Genomic DNA, 20,685 nt, shown 5'->3' with positions numbered 1-20,685 from the left:
CATTTCAGTTGTTAAATAGCGGCAGGGATTTTTTTTTTTCTGTTTATTTTAAGTATTACATTATCTGACGCGTCCCGTGTACGTTGTTAATAACGTATTAGAACGAGTGCATTGATATATACCTGCGATTTGCCTTGCAGCTGGAACTACAGTCAGAGCGACGGTTGTAGAAACCCAATCAACACCTACTGACCAATCAGAATGGAGAATTCAGTGCTGAGGAATAAAAGTGTTATTTGTCCGTTTCTGAATGTACAATTACATGATTATAGTGTTAATGAAAGTATAAAATGGGCGGTGAGGTTAAACTGTGTGTGTGTGTGTGTGTGTGTGTGTGTGTGTGTGTTTGTTAACGAGTGCCCTGGGGATACAGACATGGAGGATCAAACAACCAGCTTTTATTATTCACAGGAGGAAGCCGTACCTAAATGCTGAGCGTGGAGAAAACCAAAGATTTATTTGTTTATTTATTTATTTAAGGAAGAGGAAAAAGGTACACAGAGAAGATGAGAGCCTGCAGCTGAAAATGGCTTCCTCTTCCTTATTATGCATGCGATAGCTGTGTTAAGGGACAGGGTTATGTGTGTGTGTGTGTGTGTGTGCGTTTGTTAATATCCTAAACGTCCCAATTGATCTTAATCCAGGCATAAGTGACTCATCAGGGATGAAGGGATGTTTGTAATAGGAGGTGTGAGACATCAGGAATAAATATCAGGGATACGAGGAACCTGCACAGGCCACATGCGAAACAATCTGAATAGGTTCTGCAGATGTGGCTGTAACACTTGCGTAACACTGAAATGTTCCTGTTCAGGCACGCAAAATCCTCTCGTCCTTTCTCACACTAGTCCAACCCCCTCACCCCCACACCCCACCCCCTTCACTCCCCAGCTCACACCCCTCTCAGTACTTACTCTGAAGGTTACTTTGGACAGAAGCTCAGACAGCAAGACAGAGAGGAGGAAACAGGAAGAACAGAGAGATAGAGGATGGGACAGAGCTGGGGAGGTGTAGAAAGTTCGAGAAAGGGGTATGAAGACAGAAAGAAGAAACAAAATAGTAACTGTGAGATGGATGGAGTAAGAGAGAAGGAGGATTGTGGTGAGGGAGCGAGTGGAGAAAAAGCAAGGGAGAGCGAGAGAGACAGAGAGAAAGAGAGAGGGGGAAAGTAGAGAAAGACAGAGAGCTGGAGAAAAATAGAGAGGAAAGTAGAGAAAGACACTTTGTGTATATGTGAACTGTATGAGGGGGAAATAGAGAGTTCGAGATAGAGGGATAAAGAGAGAGGAGAGTGAGAACGAGAGAGAGAAGAATGAAAAGCGTAAGAGTGAGATGGAGAGAGTGAGAAAGAAGTAAGGAGGAGGAAAAGAGAAAAAATAAAAAGAGAAGAGAGGGGAAGAAAGCGCAAGAGATTGAGGTGGGGTAAAGAGATAAAGAATGTGAGGAAGAGCCATGAGAAAGAAAGAATAAGACAGATAGTAAGAGTGAAATAAGGGCAGAGGGAGGGAGGGAGAGAAGGAAGGGAAGAAAGAGCAGAAAATAGAGATGAGATAAAGAGATACAGAGGAGGGGCGGAAGAGAAGAGCGAAAGGAAAAAGGTCATGGAAAATAAGACGGAGAGAGAGAGATGGAGACAATGTCGAGGGGTGAGATGGTGGGGGAAAGAGAGAGGGAGAAGGGGAACGAGTGAGAAATGAGGAGAGATGAGAGAGGAAGTAAAAAAAAATGGAAGGAGGTAGAGAAGGGAAGTGGTGAGAGAGGAAAAGAGAGAAAGACGTGGAGGAGAGAGGAGAAGGAAAAGAGAGGGGAAAATAGAGAGAGAAAAAGAGATGGGGGGGGGGGGGTGACATGGTATAGTGTAGTGGGTTGGTTTCTACGCAGCATTCCTATGTACAGCAGTTTCTTTTCACTGGTTATCTTCGTGTATGAGGCAGGAAACACAGCGCCCTCTGTTGGTTAGTTACTATTAATGCACAACCGTATTGTTTGTTATTGTGTGTTACTATAATACTATAAAATTCTGTAAGGGCGTTAAACACATATTACAACATGCTTGGTGTATTTATTCCCAGCTTCTCTGGTGTCTGGTATATTTGAGGTTTAATCATTTTGTAATATCCACCATATCAATCAAAATATACTTTTTTTATTATTCATCTTAACACATAATAATTAGGAATTATGTAGTACATGTGTTACTTTTTTAGAAGCCCTGTCCCTTACATTTCCTTTTTTTCCCTTTTTTTTTTTTTTTTTAAAAAAAGGCTTATATATATCTATAGTTACTGATTTGACCTTTCCCTCCTGTGTCTGCCATTTAATCCTCCAGTTTGATCAAAAATGTAATTGGTGCCATAACACAGGTCTTCATGTGGTCAAATTCTGATATTTTCTCCTATATACAATTATGAAAACTACAGAAGTAAATTTCCAGCATTTTAAAGTCTGCTTTAAAGTGAAAAGGGGGAATATCACATTCACATTTCAATTAAAATCACCTTTAAATATTCCGCTGAAAGACTCCGACGTATAATTTCTCTAAAAGCTCCTGCTACTTATTGATTTCATTTTCATTTAATATAATAAACAAAACCTACACACCTTTATTCTGAACCTACAGAGATTTTTCTAGCCATGTTTATTAAACTGGCTCCTTATCTACTTACGTGATCGTTTGCAGAACGCCGAGTTCACAACGTTAATAAAAACATGTCTTTTGTTTTGGTGAATAAATATTTGCACTGTCTCGATGATATCGGATGGGCTTTCCCACACCACCAAACACATAATGTTGTTGTTCGTGGTGGTGGTGGTTGTGCTGGTTGAGTTGGTCGGCTCTGAATAACAGGGTTTTATGGGTGTTCGCTATAATTAGTTTACACTGTCCATGCTTGTAATCCCAGCTATTGTAAACGTGCGTTTCATACATTGTTTAACCCCACGTTTTAAATCCGTCTCCGTTCAAATGTCAGCACTGAACAATATACTGATTAAAAACAAAACTCTGACAGTATAAGGGTCCTATAGATTCAGTGAACTGTGTAAACACTCTCAGCTCTCAGAGGTCATGACCGCTGTCTTATTCAAAAGCACCAGTAGCAGTATTGAGGAATTTATGAGCTTTCATGAGTGAGTTATGAGCAGCTTTCATTTCTGTTGCAGTACAATAACACGTTAAAATCAGTATTGTGTGAGTAAGCCTTGAAGGACTATGGGAGACTCTGATAAAAACTCCAGATGGAAATTTACGCCAGAAATTGTCCAATTAAAAGCATTGCACTCAATTAGGCTAAGTTTATAGTTTTATTTATATTTAGCATTTCAGGTCGGATGTCAGTTAAACACATGTAATAAGTGTACCCTATGGAATATTTTCACTCTTATAGCCCTTACAACTTTTTTTTTTTTTTGAACAGTGAATATAAGAAAAAATGCATTGTACTGTTCAAATGACCTTTAATTTACGTACAGTGCATATTTATAAATTTAATATAAGATGGATACAAACGGCGCCCCGATCATAGAATCACCAGGATTTCCGGAAAAATGCTAGATATATTCAGGCAGAACTTTTCTGAGTCACTCGTTTCTACCTGCACATCATTACGTCCTGTTTCAAAGCTTTGCCGCAAAATGATTAAAAAAAAAAAAAAATCTGTCTGTTCTCTTTAATATTCCGAAAAGAGACGGGACACTAGACGGACCAATCAGGCTTTGCCACATGAGTGCAGTTATCAGTGCACCTGTATTTCCCACAGACATTTTCCATTGCTGTGAGATTTCACCATGTGGCTCTCAATGATGGTCCTCTTGGCGCTCTGTGCCACGGGAAAAACAGAGGAAAACACCACGCAGAGTCCAGCCGGAGAAGAAAAACTCATCATTGCCAGAGGAAAACTGATTGTGAGTAGTTTTATAGAGAATCTGGATAGTTTTGTGGTTATGTCGCAAAATAACTACTCCGAGTGAAAAATAGCTCCACTGGATTCCAATGACATAGGACTGATATTGAAATCAAAACAGAAATGAATGAAACTCGTGCATTACTCTGGTGAATTCTATACCACAGCACAGATCCATTCTGAAATCTAATCGGTTAGAACATGTTGATTATTTTTCTAAAACAACAACTCGGACAGTAGTTCCAGCTGCAAGGCAAATCCCAGGTTGGTATTAACGCACTCATTCTAATATGCTATCGTTCCTATAGTAACCGCTTTAACACGGACTCGTATGGTGGACACTCCAGATAAACAGATTTAACACATGTAAACACAATTGTTCATATGGTGAACTTTTCTAAAAGGAGACTTTGATGTAGCATTTATGGAAGGAGTCTCCATTCCCAGGGCTTTGTAATAATCTGGGGTAAATTTGCAACTTAAAATGTTTTCGGACATGGACAGAGGGGTTTGTGGTTTCTTAGATTAGACAAGCCTACAAGTTGTATTTTTATTTATTTATTTATTTATTTTTTAAATCTTGTTAAAGACAGAGGAACTGGTGAGGGAAGAACTGTTTATAGCTGCTATAAAAAGTGATTTGTTTTCCTCAACATTAAGTGCAACTCATATATATATATACCATGTACCACAGTGATGGATGCTCCGTGGTCAGTTACCTCAAGAACAATGATAATATGTGCCATGTAAGCTAGTCATAGTAGTTACATAGTAGCTTTCGACTTGTACTCTCAATATCACTATATGCCAGTATTGTTCACCAATTCCTGTGTATTGCTTGCAGAAGCTCAATACTGCAACTCACTACATTATCTACAGTCAATGCTAACCTGGCTTCTACCAAAACCACCAGGGGAATCAGAAGGCAAATGAACAAATGAATGTGTAATAATATAGCTTCTCTTTTCTTAACTCTTATGTCTGCTAATGGCTTTGTGTTTTCTCCGACAAGGCTCCCAGTGTGGTGGGATGATCCATAAAGAAGATGCCTGAGCTCTACAAGTTCCTCATGGAGCGCTTGGCACTGTAGTATCCTCACATATTAGCATGAATCAGCATGAAAATAGCTGCTCAGATTCAGATGCCATGTACTGTGAAGTTAAGCTTTCGGTTTAGTGGGATTTGAAGAGAAGAGTTTTAGATGTTCAGCTTCAATGAAAAGTAAAGTGATTTTAGAGCTGCATTGTTTAAAACCATACAGTAAATGCACAACTGGAGCATCTTTGAGAGGCCGTTTGCTTTAACCCGTGTGTAAAAGTCATAACCTGGAGTATGATTCCGGAGACGACAAAAACCCACGTCTTATCTTTTACAACGAGAAGGATGAGGAGGTGAAGGTAAGATGCGCTTCTTTTGAACGTGTACAGCCAAATATTGTGCAAACGTTTCCGTAGTATAGCACTGAAGTTCTACAATACACCAGCCAATCAAGACAACTTTGGTTCACTTTGGGTTTTACTTTTGTGCAAGATGGTAACTACGGTTACCAAATTCTGACTCCTGAAAATTGAAACTTTGAATGGAAACTTTGATGGAATGTTGTTTATCTAATAGGCTAACATCTAAACATCATGCATCATCTGAGGGGAAAACTCCTAGCATGGACTAGCATGAAAATTGTCAACTCTTTCGATCAGAAAGCCTTTTTCATCCTCAGATTGTTCCACTCAAGAAGATGAAGTCAGATGAAATCTGTGATCTTCTGGACTCTCTTGGCTTCTACAAGAGGTCACAAAAAGGAGAGGATGTCCCTGAAGAATTTATGAATTTCCCCCTGAAGGCTCCACGAGACGAACTTTGACCCCTGGTGGCCAACAGCTGCAACTGCACCAAGCAAAATAATGACGCCCAGGACCTCAAGGCCTCACAATTGGGTCAGGTTCTGGGCTGAGATACAGTAGTGTTAGCTTGGTGCAGCAGCTGTTTGCAACTAATCACTTAAACATGATGAATTGCATAATAAATGGTTTTGAAATCTTTGCATGGTGCATGAATCAATCATGGAAAAGTGTTCAGTGCGATTACATCCGACTGGATGAAGCAGCATCAACTTAGTAGGGATAATGAAAAAATCTTCAGAAGCCACTGATTCTGTCAGATCGAATGACTCTAAACAAAGTGGTATGGTAACTGTTAAGCACCCAGAATATAGTTGGCACATGTTTAATCAGAATCCAGATGAAGCATATGCAAGACTAATGCTAATCCCCTGTCAAGGGGATTTAATCTGGTTAGCGTTTAGCCATCTGTCTCTAATCTCAGCTGACACAAGACAAAGGCTCAGAGGGGTGAAGTGCAGCATGGCTGAGTGATTCTGTTAGGCCACCATGCCAGTGTTTTACAGCCCGATACCCCAGAATCTGAGAGTGGGTCTGGCAAACGCCAGTAGTGCCATATTTATCAACAACAAAACAAGAGATAGCGGTTATCTGGGGGGACATGGCGTTGAGAATGAAGGTGAGTGCTAACCTGAAATTTACGTTTGAAAATTCACTTGTAGTTTAGTAAGTTTTACAAATACGAGTCCTGATAGTGGTTTTACTGCTTTATTTTACAGTAATTATGGTTAACAAATTCTAGATCTGTAAAATTGTGCAGTTTTTCTTTGTTCATTTACGATAATATTGATTACCAGATTCTGAATGCCGATACGTCTGTGGTTTTATTCTTTTTGGTTTAAGGCAATCGTGTTTACCAAATTTCCTGAATCAAGAAAATTTCATGGTTTTACTGTGATACTTTATGGTAACTTTTTTTTTTTTTTTTTTTAAGCAAAATTGAATCCCGAAATTCATGTGCTACCATGTAGTACATTGTGGTAATTACAATCGCCATGAAACTACAATTTTACGATGGTATCTTATGATATTGTAAGTTTATTAAACTGTCTTTACTTTACAAAAAGGGTTTACAAAAATTTGGGTTAACAAAACGTAATAAAATAAGAAAAAAAAATTACTAAATAAAAACCACTTAAATCCTGAACTAAATGCAGAGTCTTAAATAGATACACTTTTAGTTTTGGTGTCTCACTGCTCAAGGGTCTTGGATCAAGGCCCTCAACCCTCAAATGTATAAATTAGATGGGCGTAAGTCGCTCTGGATAAGGGCGTCTGAAGGGCGATTGAAGGGCGTTCAATCCTGAGCGTTCACATTTCTTTGGATATTTATTTTCCAATACTCTGATTTTCCTCTGTCCTGCAGGTGGATTGCATACTCATATAATTTCAAATATATGTTATTTCATTTCAGATTTCCATTTTTTTTTTTAAATCAGTGCTGGAACTTAGCACCTCAAGCTTCTCAGTTCTACTTTTTTTCCCTTAAAAAGCAAACCCCAATGCATATATTGTTTCAACATATATTGTTTAAGAAGCGCCACACACTCAGTTGAGGTGAGAGAACACATCTATGGTATTGTGACAGGCGCCCTTATCCAGAGCGACTTACACCCATCTAATTTATACATTTGAGGGTTGAGGGCCTCGATCCAAGATTTGAACTCGCAACCGTCCAGGCAGAAGGCCAATGTTTTAAACATTAAGCTACTACTGCCACACAGTGAGTGGGTGTAAGCTGGGGTAACGAGAACGTCTGTCAATGGGTTCTTTGCGGTTAATATTTACATGACAAGCAGCAGAGGGCTTTAAAAATATCTCCAACACATTTCCAGTTTCCAGCAAGGTTTCATCTCACCTGCCTCTGCAGATGCTTCTCTACTTCAATATGTTCTTCTTTCCTTTCTGGTGGCTCTCCGAGATTGTCATGCTGGACTTAAAGGTGCGTCTTAGTCTTTCAAGCTTAGTCTTTCAAATATTTATGCTTCAAAAAAAATGTAGGTGCAAAGTGAAAATCCAGGACAGTTTCATAGAAAACAATTTTGTATTCTTTATCACTGTAGTATGAAACATTGGCTTCGCAAGATATGACCATATCTTATAAATATTATTTCTGTTATTAGACCTTGAAGTCAGACCTTGGGCTGGCATAGTGACCTGGAATTTAGACTATCATTGAACTGAAGGTCTACACAGCTTGCCATTTAAGAAATAGTCCAGGCAAAAATGTTTGGTTTTTTTTGTTGTTCTTTTTTTTTTCAAATAATTTATGAAAGTTGCTTCTTGCTTTAGTTTTAGACTGAAGCATGGAACCAATGTGGTGACATGGTGGAAATTTTTTGATAAGGTGTAGCCATAAATTAATATGTTAAGGCAAATTATGTATGTTGAGATCTATATATGTCATTGCCTTAAGATACATTTTTAAAAAATCACGGCAATTATGGTATTTGAAAATGAGTAAGACGAAAATCATTTAAATTATCCCAGTGTAGTGACAGGAACCAGTATGGAGCTAACTAACAATATTACACTCTTGGAATGAGGCATTAAGACATACTGGAATCACTGGCATTGTTAAGGAATCACCTTAAGCGACTTCTCGAAGCAAATTTTGCCTGTTTCCACCAAATAATTAAATCGAAGCCACATCTTAAGTATGACGTTCCCACAGCGTATCAAGTCGTTGGTTCGAATTAGACAATTCGTGGCCGCAACTTCGGTATCATAATAATTAATATTCGTGAAATACTTCTTGATAATATTTTCTCGTAGTCTCAATATATTAACTTGTGGTGACGCGTTATTGAAAAATAACCACCATGGCAACCCAGTGGCTTGAGAACTACAGGTATGAGGCCAATATTGCTAAAAAAAATAATAATAATAAAATAAGCAAAGGATATCAGAAAGATCAAAATATCAAACAAGCAAAGCAAACAAGAGATATGAAGATGTTTTGGCTGATTTAGTGTAAATGCGAAACTGTATGAATTCATTTTTTTCACTGAATTATTCCTTAATAATGGTTTGAGAGAAATTATTATAAGACTGTCAGTGAATTATCTTGTTTCTGTTTTATTTTAAACCAAGTTCACCCTACTGCCTGGATACTACCAGTGTCTGATGGTGGGTGGAATGGTAATAATTAGCGCACTTGAGGTTCTCCGTGTGTACCTCGGCTACGTTGGGAACCTGAAAGAAAAGGTAATAGGAGTACGATTAAGTTAAAGTGTGTGTTTTTCAGTGTGCATGTGTTCAGAGTGCTTTATTCCTCCTCTCTTCTCCTGTAAGGTCCCGGAGCTTGCTGCTTTCTTGCTGATCTCTTTAGCCTTCCAGCTGCCCATCCTCCTCTTCTTCCTCACCGATGAAGGCCTGATCGTCCTCCCTCTGGAGCAAGCAGTGCACGCTCTGTATCTGGCCTTCCTCCTGGGCGAGGTGTTGTCTTCATTTGTGGCTCTGAGGGTCATGACCAGGAAACTCACGCTGCAGTTCCACCTCAGGCAGTTCAGGCCTGTAGACACATCCTCTATGTTCAGCTTCTCTTGTGGAAACAGGAGTGTGTTACCGGTTCTCCCTACGCTCAGAGACGCCCAACCAAAGTGATTAGACATAGGTGCTGTGTTTCATTTGAAGTTACCTGTCTCACTGGGCAGCATTCGGACTGTAAAGGAACCCTGAAAGGCATTGTATTTGAGTCATCATTCATCATAACTTTTACCTCTGTGTCTATGAAAACAGTTTATTCCTAAGGAGGCTGGGAATATTAGTTTATTCAGTTTTTCTCTTTATAATTTTTTTTAAATATTAAGGAAGGACATTAAATCGAAAAGTTCCCAGTTTAAACACTGGGTGTCACTATCAACCGGACCAGCTTCCCTTCTCTTCTTTCCGCTTTTCAGAAACAATACTGAAAAAAATATATAGTAATCTCACGTTAATGTTACAGAGATTCAAAGTAGACATAAATACCAAGGAACAAAAAAGAATACAAATACAGACTGGAATATCTAAGGTAGGAATGGAGTAATCAGGGAATATAAGTAGAGAGTCAAATCTGTTATAAAATCTTGATGAAACTGACTATTTCCTGTGAACTTTGTAAAAACAGGCCTAAAAAAAAAAAAAAAAACCCTGTAAAAACTGTCATTTGCCGACTTAAACTGAAATGCAATTGAATAAACCTGGCCTTTACATATTGTGTACATATTATTAGGACACATAAAATATCTCCAGATTTATTTCTCCAGTCGGAGAAAAATTTTGGCACCCTGCTCTCTTGCTATGTTAAACTGTGTAATACATATCATGACCACATGGGGGCGGAATTAAACAATTACACTTACAGCAAAACCCTACTGCCACAAAGCATTCATGGGATGACTCATCACGCTAGTTCTCATGCGGCACACACACACACACACACACACACACACACACACACAAACTGCAGTAGGGAATACCACTAGTGTCTGTGTTAATCATAGTAAAACCTTTAGTAGTATGTGAGAATGTGTTCTCTTTTTTTTCTTTTTTTTTTACTTGACAACTTTAGTACTATGTAAATACAGGTATGTTGGGGGAAAAAAGGAGATCCTCACAAAAAACACACACAAAAACACTTGACATGGTGCTTTATAACAGCCAGAGGTCAAGCTGTAACTTTAAGTTTTCTGCCATGGGAATGTCTTCAGGACAGAGGACTTTTTTTTTTTTTTTTTTTTTTTTTTTTAATTATTATTATTTTTTAAATTTTGCGGTTTATTGGCAAGATGACAACCTGACTTTTTGTGATATTAACTTAAGAGAGAGAGAAATATAGAGGCTGGTGATGGAACTGCTCTTTGTAGCTGCTATAACGTAAGTGATAACAGGGACTAACTTGTTTTGTGGACCTTCCGAAACATTCAGCATGAATAAACTGCTAAAAAACATACAGTGTGTCATTCTTTAATAAATAAAAATGGTAATCAGTGGGCAAATTCTACGAGAAAGTCTAAGAGGAATGAAATACTTCATGACATGCTGTTATAAGGTATCAATAGGGGCTATTCTGAATACTTTACAACGGATGCTAAAGCAGTCGGTGTATATGAGGAACACTTTTATGACAGTTGTAAATGCTGTTATGAATTCTGGCAGTGATGATGATAGTGATGATGATGATGATGATGATTATACGGTAGGTTTCGTTTTTTCCTTCAATCATTCTGTCTCATCAGAGTTAGGAGCTGAACTCTGGAACACTGCTGCTGCTGTTGTTCCAGATGTTCTGCCATCTTTCATTTGCATTAACTTGTTGAATCCGGAGTTTTTCCCAGCTCTGATAGGACTGAGGAATTTTACTCAGCACAATGACAGAAACCGTGTGCTTCTTTTAAAAATGTCTGGAAAGGTTTGTAAACATAGGCGTTTTATTTTCGATAACAATGCGCTTCAATTAATCAGTTCAGTGAACTGCTTAATTATACCGCATAACCGGTAAGTAACTTGATTAACACTTTAAAGCAACTCATATGGACAATATAAATGTAATATTAGTGAAGAAGTAAAAATATAAAACTGCATGCATCCTCTTTCGGCTTATATCAGTTTACCGTGTCTTACACGTGGCACATCAAACTACGTGAAAGAAAAACAGTTGATACACAGGAGTATGTATAGGTTATTAAAATAGGTTATCGATATTTATATTAATAAAAAGGTACAATTTGATGACGATATCACTGATAGAGCGTTTAAAAGGTCCCATTTAGTGTGATTTTTCAGACTCATAAGTTGTATGCTCCAACCAGTTGAAAGACTGCTTCACACAGCGCCAAGGTTAGCCATCTCTTTGTTAGCAATAGCTAACAAATTGCACACAAAAAATAGCTAATGTTGCTTTTTGTTGCTTCATGGGGAAAAAAACCTGACGTTACAGCTATGAAACATAGGTATAATTTTATCATTTACACCTGCACAGGTACAAAAAAAAATCTGACTGCCATTTATACAGCAGTCCATTTTTCTTGCTCAGTCTTTATTATTCGTGTGTGTGTGTGATATAATATATCTCCCTAATTACAATATTACAGCTGTACCAGCCTCCGGTTATGGCTCCTTTAAAAGTTTTTAATGAGCACTTTGGGGCTCTGTTGGAAATGTTGAAGCACCTGAAACAATCCACCCATGAGCATGATGCTTTCTTTGGAATTGCTTTAGGGAACAATAGGGTTGGCAGATATTTTAGTTTGATATAATAAAGAAGAAATAAAGAGAGATGCATATATACAGGAGCTGATGAGGTGGTGGAGTCATAAAAGATCTATTTTTACCTCTATGCCATGCACGACATTTTTTAAATGTACTGTATGTAGTCCGGAATATCAGAGTGGTTTCGATCAATTTGGAGCAAGCACATAGTGAATCAACTAAAGTGTGAGAACGATCATAGTAACATCTATGACCAAGCTGCTTAATTTCAGAAGGTGCTGATTCATTTTCTAGAACAGCAGCTCTGAGAGTACAGTAGTTCTGGCTAATAATCTCTTGGATATGAATGTTCTTAATCTCTCAAGAAAAATGTTTAAATGTTTATTATTTAACATTTATGGAAGGAGTCTCCAGCGTCAGTGTCAGTAGTTTCCAGTTGCTTGGTAACATTACATATATATACATATATATATACATATATATATATATATATATATATATATATATATATATATATATATATATATATATATAGAAAAACAATGAACTTTTAGGTGGTAAAATTTTAGGGACATCTTTGATTACTTTCCTATAACTTTCCTATGCTTTGTTGTGTCTTATTCCTTACTTATTATCAACTTTGTCCATTGTTAACGTCTGGGTCCATCACGAAACTGTGAAACAGCTGGACACCAGAAAGAAAAAAAAAATGCACCAAAAGATTAAAAAGTGTGTCTCGCAAGAGAATCATATCTATACTATTGCAGGCGTATTACAGAAAGAAACTAAAGTGTAATCATATTTCTCTCCCGGGTGAGTAACCATGAGTCCTCACCCTCTGTGGCCTCTCGTGGCCACAGCTTAATGACTTTGCCCTCCATCACTCAGAAAGAGATAGAAGCTACAGAAAAGGGGGGAGAGAGAGAGAGAGAGAGAGAGAGAGAGAGAGGGAGGAAAAAGAAGCGGCGGGCTTGGGAATGGAAATGTACTCTGGAGATCAGGGCTCTTCAATGCCCAGAGCTTGTGTGCTTGAAGAGTGAGCTGAATGAATACATTTTGGACACGGAGGGATGAGATGAAATGGATGGGAACAGCACTGGCAGACTAAAACATACTGATTCACTGAGAATAGAGCCTTGCGATCGTTGCTTACAGGATATTGTGTGGATTCCAGCGTAGTGATTGTAAATGGCTTTTGTAGGACTCTCTATTTTCTGCGAAAGTGACTGGGAAGAACCTGTAAGGAGGACAAAGTTTAGACCTGGTCATTATCTCCAATTATTTATTTTTTTTCTAGTCCTGTCATTCTGTAGTCTGTATGTGCACGTTATGATGTAGGTAGATGGAAGATTCACTGGGAAACATATCATGGAGTTAATATTTGATAAATAGCATAATCGTGTGCTCGAATATTCTATTTTTACTTTAAAATCGGTCAGTGGAAGATCAGAAGATCAACAGGGAGCGAAATTAGCCATGCTTTCTGAGTGGGAGGGATGACGTACTCTCTATTACCCGTCGATCACAGCGACACTAGTTAATCGTGAGCCTCTTTGAGCACATGTATGTGGAAGAGGGCGAATAACGTTTTCCTCCAAGTGTGTAATGCTGCCCTGTGACAGCACGAGCAGAAGTTTAAAGAGATGTGGTTGGCTGGCATCACATGCCTTGGAGGGAGCATGCGTCAGCATTCAGCCTCCTGAGATAAGAACCTAGAACCCCAAAAATGTTGTGAGTTAGGCGACACAGTGGTTTAGTGGCTAGCACGTTTGCCTCGCACCTCCAGGGTTGGGGGAACGATTCCTGTCTCCGCCTTGTGTCGTCCCCGTGTTTCCTCCACGTAGTCTGGTTTTCTCCCACAGTCCAATGACATGCATCGGCACCTCTAAATCATTCTTGGTGTATGATTGTGCCCTGCAGTGGGTTGGAAGCCTGTCCAGGGTGTCCCCTGCCTTGTGCCGTGAGTCCCCTGGGATAAGCTCTATGCTCCCCCACGACCCATTGTAGGATTATATATATATATATATATATATATATATATATATATATATATATATATATATATATATATATATATATATATATATATATATATATATATAATAGAAAGAAATGCAGTAGTAAAACAGTTGTTACTATAGAAATGACAACATCATAAGTACAAAGTATAAGCACGCATGATTGCAGGAGTGTTTCTCTTTCATTTTCCTGTTTTTAAAGCATCCCATTAATGCAGCGTGAGTAAATGAGAAATTCAGCCTACAGGGGATTGTGTCAATTTTACCAGAACGGTGCACGTTTCCACCACTATATAAGATGTAAAATGCGAGCTATCCAGCTGGGAACGGGAACGTGATGGATGTCACTATATGGATGGCTTCATTTCATGTTGACACTTTGCTGATCAGTTTCCCTTTGAGGACTGATTGCAGCCTGTTCCACATGAGACTGATCTGATCAGTGGGTAAAAGAATGGCATTGTTAGTTAGAGACATGTGTTTATGCACGGAGGATGGATGAGAATAGTGAAGGATCATTCCGTAGGCTGTTTTGTACAGAGGTCAATGCTGTAGTCTGAATGTAGACTTTGCTGGAAAAATCGTTTGACGCTGCGTCGTAAACATACGCCAAGTCAGTGAAGTGGATCTGATGGCTTGTAATAAAACCCTGCAAGATGTGCCGGACATTTTCTGGGTGGAAATACAATAGCGTGGCGTTTAATATCTATTCAATAAGACATGGTGATATTTTTAAGGATGGAAATTGCGCAATTGTCATTAAACTACCCACCCACTCAAGAGTTTAACAACTTGTCACCGCTTTACAATGAAAATTAGGTTAATTGCTGTCTTTATAAGAAGAAGAAGGGGAAAAAAAGAGTTACGGTTTTAAAGTTTGACAGTTAATTAGACCTGAAGTACACCGACTGTCCAAAACGCATTGGGAGTTTAGCATAAATTTGAGTTCTGCTACACTTTTGCAAGCACGTGGCGAGCCAATTTTAGCCGCGCTGCAACCGTCATGCCCTTCAAGCATCCTGCAGAGCTTTTTATTATTTTTTTTTTAGTGAAATGAACTTTCAAGCGGACACATGAGAAAGTTTAATCAGAGCTCTCAGCCACAATTCTAGAGTACCCTTTCCTGTAACCACAGCATGAGCCTCCTCCTTAAAATTACTGTAAAGCGATTCAGAATCCTTTCCCTCCTGACTTCATTTGATTTAGCAGGAGAAGTATTTGGTCTCATTTATCTTGCTGCATTTGCCTTGCCAACGCTGCCAGGCCCTCAATTTAGAGAATCACATTTTCAATTTGTCTGGCCGTCAGTGTCGGGTGGGGTGGGGGGAACGGTGATCTGAGCTGCTGCAGGTGGTGGAAACGTGGTTGGGGACGTTGATGAATATGGCTCAGCACTGGTGTGGCTTTAATCTCGAGGTTTTTTTTTTTGTGACAGCAGCCTCTGCCTGTTAGCAAGCTGGCGCTGGCATTAATGACTCAAGCTTCGGTGTGGATCCCAGCGTTTAATGCGCGGGTCTGGAGCTTCAATTTCACGACGATGAGATTTGTGTAGTGGGATTTTCCTCGCTGTCTATTAAAAGTTTATTCGGCAACCCTGTTTGTTAGCGGCAAGAGGGAATAGATCCATTTATATCGTGGTGCAGGGGGAATGGGTTGACGTAACGCAGTTAATGAAGGAGAGGAATTGGTTATAAGGCTTGTGGCAGCCAAAATGCAAAAAAAAAAGAAAAGAAAAAAAAAAGAGCAATAGAAAGGTAATGTCTGCGAACGAAAAGAGGTTTGGTAGTGTTTCCACACAGTGACTGCATCTTGGTTAGAGAGGAAAGAAAGCATTCTGTTTTTCAAGGTTAGGCTAAATATTCTCCAGAGTCGTAGTTTATGAAAGCCAATGATTCAATCTCGAATACGTTCAAAAATGTCATTTGGACAGGAATGACTTTCTCCACTGTGGCATGACTGTATAAGATGTCCCGCCTGATGTGAATACAGTCCTGCATTTCTACTGAAACCTGGACCTGAGTCACATATTAATGAGAACTTTGTCACCAGTTAGCATCTGCTTAAGTGTTTCAGTGCTGGGATTTGTAGCAGACACAAGGACAAAATGAAACGAGTGTGGCATTTCATATTAATCCGTAGACACAGACTGGTGGCTTACTGGCACCGTTATGCTGTGTGGGGCATTTATTTATTTTGCTGGAATGGTGTGGAACCACTTCTCCCTGTAGAGAGAAGAGTCACTGCGAATCATATACAGTCCGTTGTCCGATCTTTGACCTTTATCCTTTGATTTGTTGTTTTTCCATATTTCTCATTTAATTCGCTACAGTTTGTACAGACTCACAGAAATTGGACAGCTGAAGATTGGAAAGCCATCTCCTGGTCGTTTCCCAATCTCCCGTTCATTAGTTTTGGTGATTCTGTGCCCAGTTAGCTTGGTTCTAGGTTGACAGGAGTGGAACCTGATGTGATCTTCTGCTGTTGTCACACATCCGACCTCAAGGTTCAACGTGTTGTTCATTCTGAGATGCTTTTCTTCTCACCACGGTTGTAAAACATGGTTATTTGAGTTACTGCGTCAACCCGAACCGCTCTCGTACAAGTCCTCTGGGCTCGGACTTCTCTCTATCCATAGATCCCGTCTCCCAACCATGGGTGGCAGGTCTTTCAGTGTTGTAGCACCTAAAATCTAGAATTCTCTCGCTCTTCGCAGCATCTCAGAGTTCAAATCCCAATTAAAAACGGATCTGTTTTCTCAGTATTATCTGTCCTAATCTGTTATAATGCATTTTCTCAGTGACTTTACTGTGTATTTCTTTTCTGTGTTTGGTTGCTCATTGTTTTTCACATTGTGTGTTTGTCCATGATTGTTCATTGTTTATGTATCATTGTATTTCAAAGCGTCCTTGCGCTCTGGAAAGGTGCTATATAAATTCAACATCATTATTATTATTATTATTATTATTATTATTATTATTAGTATTGCTGCAGCCTTCCAGTCAGTATGGACCAGCCTGACCATTCTCCTCTGATCTCTCTTATAATCCATGCAGGATTTCATGGAGTTATTTGATTGTTGCGATTTCGCTGCGTATTTTCTTCAAAATTTGTGATACAATTTGCGCCTTTTTGTGGAAAATTACTTGAACTGGCGAAATTGGAGTCTTTCACAGTGATATTTGTTGGTAAATGAGACATTTTAGCTGTACTCATGTTCGACCCAAAAAAAAGGTCACTTTTCAGACATCATATTTTTCTCCATTCGGATGTTTGACGTGAACGTTCATTGAAACTCTTGACCCGCACCTCTATTTTTATTTATGTATTTATTTATATATTTATTTATAATGTGTATATATTCTGTATTTAAGGCAGGAAAAGTTCAGACTGTCAAACAGTTTGCTGCGAGCAGGAAAACATCTCTCACATGGCCTAAATCAGAAAATATTGATTGAAGACTACGCTGTATCGTGGCACTGAGATATATTATTCCAAATGAATCCTCTAAAAAAGTGTTCAAGCTTGTAAAAAGTGCAGTTTAACTGTGAAAAATACCCAGAAAAAAAAAAATTAAAAGCGAATGATACAGATAATTTGTCCACCCAAAACCCTATAACCACTCAGGATTATATCTAACACACTTGATGCCTAGCATCAATACTAGTATTATCATCATTCTCGATCTAGTCATGACACCAAAACGTCTTTTTTCCCCTCAAGCCCACTGGCTTGGCCTCAGTTCTCTGTTACAGAAATATAATGCTTCATTTTGTTATCATTACAAGCACTGACAGCAACATTGAGTTAGATTTCCTATTTAGCCTACTTCGCATTTTACCTGGCCACGCTTCACGAGACACTCGGGCAAACGGGAAATGTTTCATAATATAAAAGTAACTAGTGGGAATAGATCTCAAATGGCATAACTGACTACAACTACTGTGAGCATCAGGACTCGAAAACACATTTGGATATAGATATGGAGGGGTTTGTCCAAGAAAATGTCACAGTGTAAAATGGTATGTATGATTATATATACTAAAAATAAATGAAACGAATTGTATGACAGATGAATAAGGTCCATTCTGAAACATGGGATGCTGGGAAGCTATTTTTCTTAGCGTCTGGTTTATGTTATTTAGATATATTTAGACGTACAGTGTATTACAGTAGGTTATACTAAGTGAAGTAATGAGTGTTAAATAAAATGTCATTTTCAACCTTCCGACATTCCAAGACCTTTACGAATGATTCCCCTTCATGTTGCAAAGAAGGTTACGGCAGATCAGGGGGAACATCCATCCATCCATGCATTTTCTATACCGCTTATCCTTCAGGGTTGCAGGGAACCTGGAGCCTTTCCCAGAGAGCATGGGGCACAAGCTGGGGTACACCCTGGATGGGGTGCCAATCCATCGCAGGGCACAATCTATAGCCATTCTATACATTCTACATAGCCATAACCCATTCTACGGACACTACGGACACTTTGGATACGCTAAACAGCCTACCATGCATGTCTTTGTACTGGGGGAGTACCCGGAGCAAACCCCGGCAGCACGGGAAGAATATGCAAACTCTGCACGCACAGGGAAGTGGCGAATCGAGTCGAACCTAATATTCTTGTCTTCCCTTGCCATATTACCATTACATGCCTTCTTCCAAATCCTGTAACCTGGCAAAGGCTCATGGTTTGTTTTTCTAGTCTCTCTATAAGTTGTCTGAAAAGGTGTAGGGAAAACTATATAATATGAAACAATCCTCTCCTTTTGCGGTAGCTTACACGTTTAGTGAAACTCGCCTGCTTTAATTCCATTCAAGGTACTCAAGTTTGGAGCTATAGTGTATTGCACTACGGCTGAGTAAGCATCAAACCTATACTGTACGACAATACAACACACTGATGTGAACAAATCAGCAGTGTTAACATTTACAAGGAAAATTTAGGGGCAGTGGTGGCTTGGTGGTTAAGGCTCTGGGTTACTGATCAGAAGATCAGGGGTTCAAGCTGCCACTGTTGGGCTCTTGAGCAAGGCCCTTAACCCTCTCTGCTCCAGGGGGCGCCGTATCATGGCTGACCCTGCGCTCTGACCCCAACTCCTAACATGCTGGGGTATGTGAAGAAAGGCCTTTGTGCTGTGATGTATACATGACCTATAAAGACACACATGGACAGTCAATAATTGAAGGCTCATACCTTTTTGACACTTTTGGTGTCCCAAAAGTCTCCATACACAGGGGGTAATTAACAGTTTTTAGCAAAATGTCAACCAAATACTTTGTTTATAATATATATCTATTTCTCAGCGATTAAGAACGCCTTAGACAAAAGAAGAACGTACTGAAATCATTCTCATGGCTGGGTCAGGAATCTGCCACAAGGTTACGATGGACTTTAACAGGAAACATGGTAAGTACGTCACACACGACGCTGTTGCCAAACTTATTAAGTAATTCAAAAAGACTGGAAGTGTTGCGGACCGACCGAGACGTGGACGTCCACGAACATTTCAGGCGTATACTGTTTTAGCCTTCTTTTTTTTACCCTTTTTTTTATATCCATTTAATCCATCTTTGCTTTTTAATATTTGATATTCAGGCAGAATTAAAGTTCATATACAGTATCATGCAATTTTAAGGATAAAATATATCCTAAAGAATCTGGATGAGCGTATAAATAATTGATGCATTCCATTTTTTTAAGTGCTTTAACAACAGCATTATGGGTGTCTGGTGCGTTATTAAAATCATTAATCATTTACTGCTTATTAAAATAAAAATAAAAACAAGGTAAAAAAAGGACAAAAGTAAAATGTAAATAGCTCCAAATTACATTTAGAATGTGCACAAGTAAATGTAAGCGTAAACATTGTTGACATAATAATAATAGTAATAATAATAATACATGGTATTATTATTATAGCTATAAAAGTAACAGTATGTTCAGACACTAAAAATATTTGAGAACCTTGAACAGTAAATGCTCCCGGTCTTCTTGACGAAACATGCTCCCGCTCTCGCAATGTTCATTTGGATGTCGAACGTTCATTTAATATTCATTTCATGGGTCTGATCACTTGTGGTCTAATTGTCCATACTTCGCTTAGCATCGATGCGTTATGTATTCGTCATTAGAAGTCATAAAAAGCACTTTTAATGTCATCTGAGATCTTCTGCCGTATTCTGAAGTCAGTGCCATTGCCATCGCCGTCATCAGCCCTCCAGTTAATGCTCATGCTGCACATCATAGAGGCAGCAAAGCACCTCAGAGAGCCGTCACGCTTTACGCTGAATTACAGGAGCGAGTTTGCGGTCCTGTGTGTGGGGTGAAACACACCCTGGTGTTAGGGGAGTCACACACACTTTCCCCGACACCCATTAAAATGAATAGCGCGGTAAATAATTGAACCATAATGCGATGAAACTTGGATACATTATTCAGATCTGCAGACAGTCATCGCTTGGATAGCGCCATTTAGACAAATGATTTGGTATTATACTCTACAGTGAGTGGGCTGTAAAAATTTATTTTTTTTATTGTGATAGTTTTAACTGTCTTTTTTTTTTATTACGCTGGCTGTTGTACTGTAAAGAAAATTCATCAACTCAATGATTGCATCTGAAGTCAAATAATGGCTGCTTTATGTTTTGATGAGCTGTTCTTAAAGGATT

The 20,685-nt window shown here is 38.9% G+C and overlaps 2 protein-coding genes across 2 annotated transcripts; both read left to right on the top strand.

The window, feature by feature from the left end:
* The first annotated feature begins 3,744 nt into the window (after positions 1 to 3,744).
* selenoe (selenoprotein e) lies at positions 3,745 to 5,941 on the top strand. Its single transcript, XM_017452145.3, has 4 exons — positions 3,745 to 3,903; positions 4,915 to 4,991; positions 5,221 to 5,299; positions 5,620 to 5,941. The coding sequence occupies exons 1-4, from the start codon at positions 3,787 to 3,789 to the stop codon at positions 5,761 to 5,763; spliced, it is 417 nt and encodes a 138-aa protein (XP_017307634.1). The 5' UTR covers positions 3,745 to 3,786; the 3' UTR covers positions 5,764 to 5,941.
* Positions 5,942 to 6,094: 153 nt separating this feature from the next.
* zgc:112294 (transmembrane protein 17A) lies at positions 6,095 to 10,837 on the top strand. The gene is made up of 4 exons (XM_053674333.1): positions 6,095 to 6,425; positions 7,636 to 7,742; positions 8,894 to 9,007; positions 9,095 to 10,837. The coding sequence occupies exons 1-4, from the start codon at positions 6,290 to 6,292 to the stop codon at positions 9,404 to 9,406; spliced, it is 669 nt and encodes a 222-aa protein (XP_053530308.1). The 5' UTR covers positions 6,095 to 6,289; the 3' UTR covers positions 9,407 to 10,837.
* Positions 10,838 to 20,685: the final 9,848 nt, after the last annotated feature.

Source organism: Ictalurus punctatus, chromosome 22, assembly GCF_001660625.3.
Source record: "Ictalurus punctatus breed USDA103 chromosome 22, Coco_2.0, whole genome shotgun sequence".
Taxonomy (NCBI): domain Eukaryota; kingdom Metazoa; phylum Chordata; class Actinopteri; order Siluriformes; family Ictaluridae; genus Ictalurus; species Ictalurus punctatus.
Note: the sequence above shows the minus strand (reverse complement) of the source record. Positions and strands in the feature narration are given on the sequence as shown.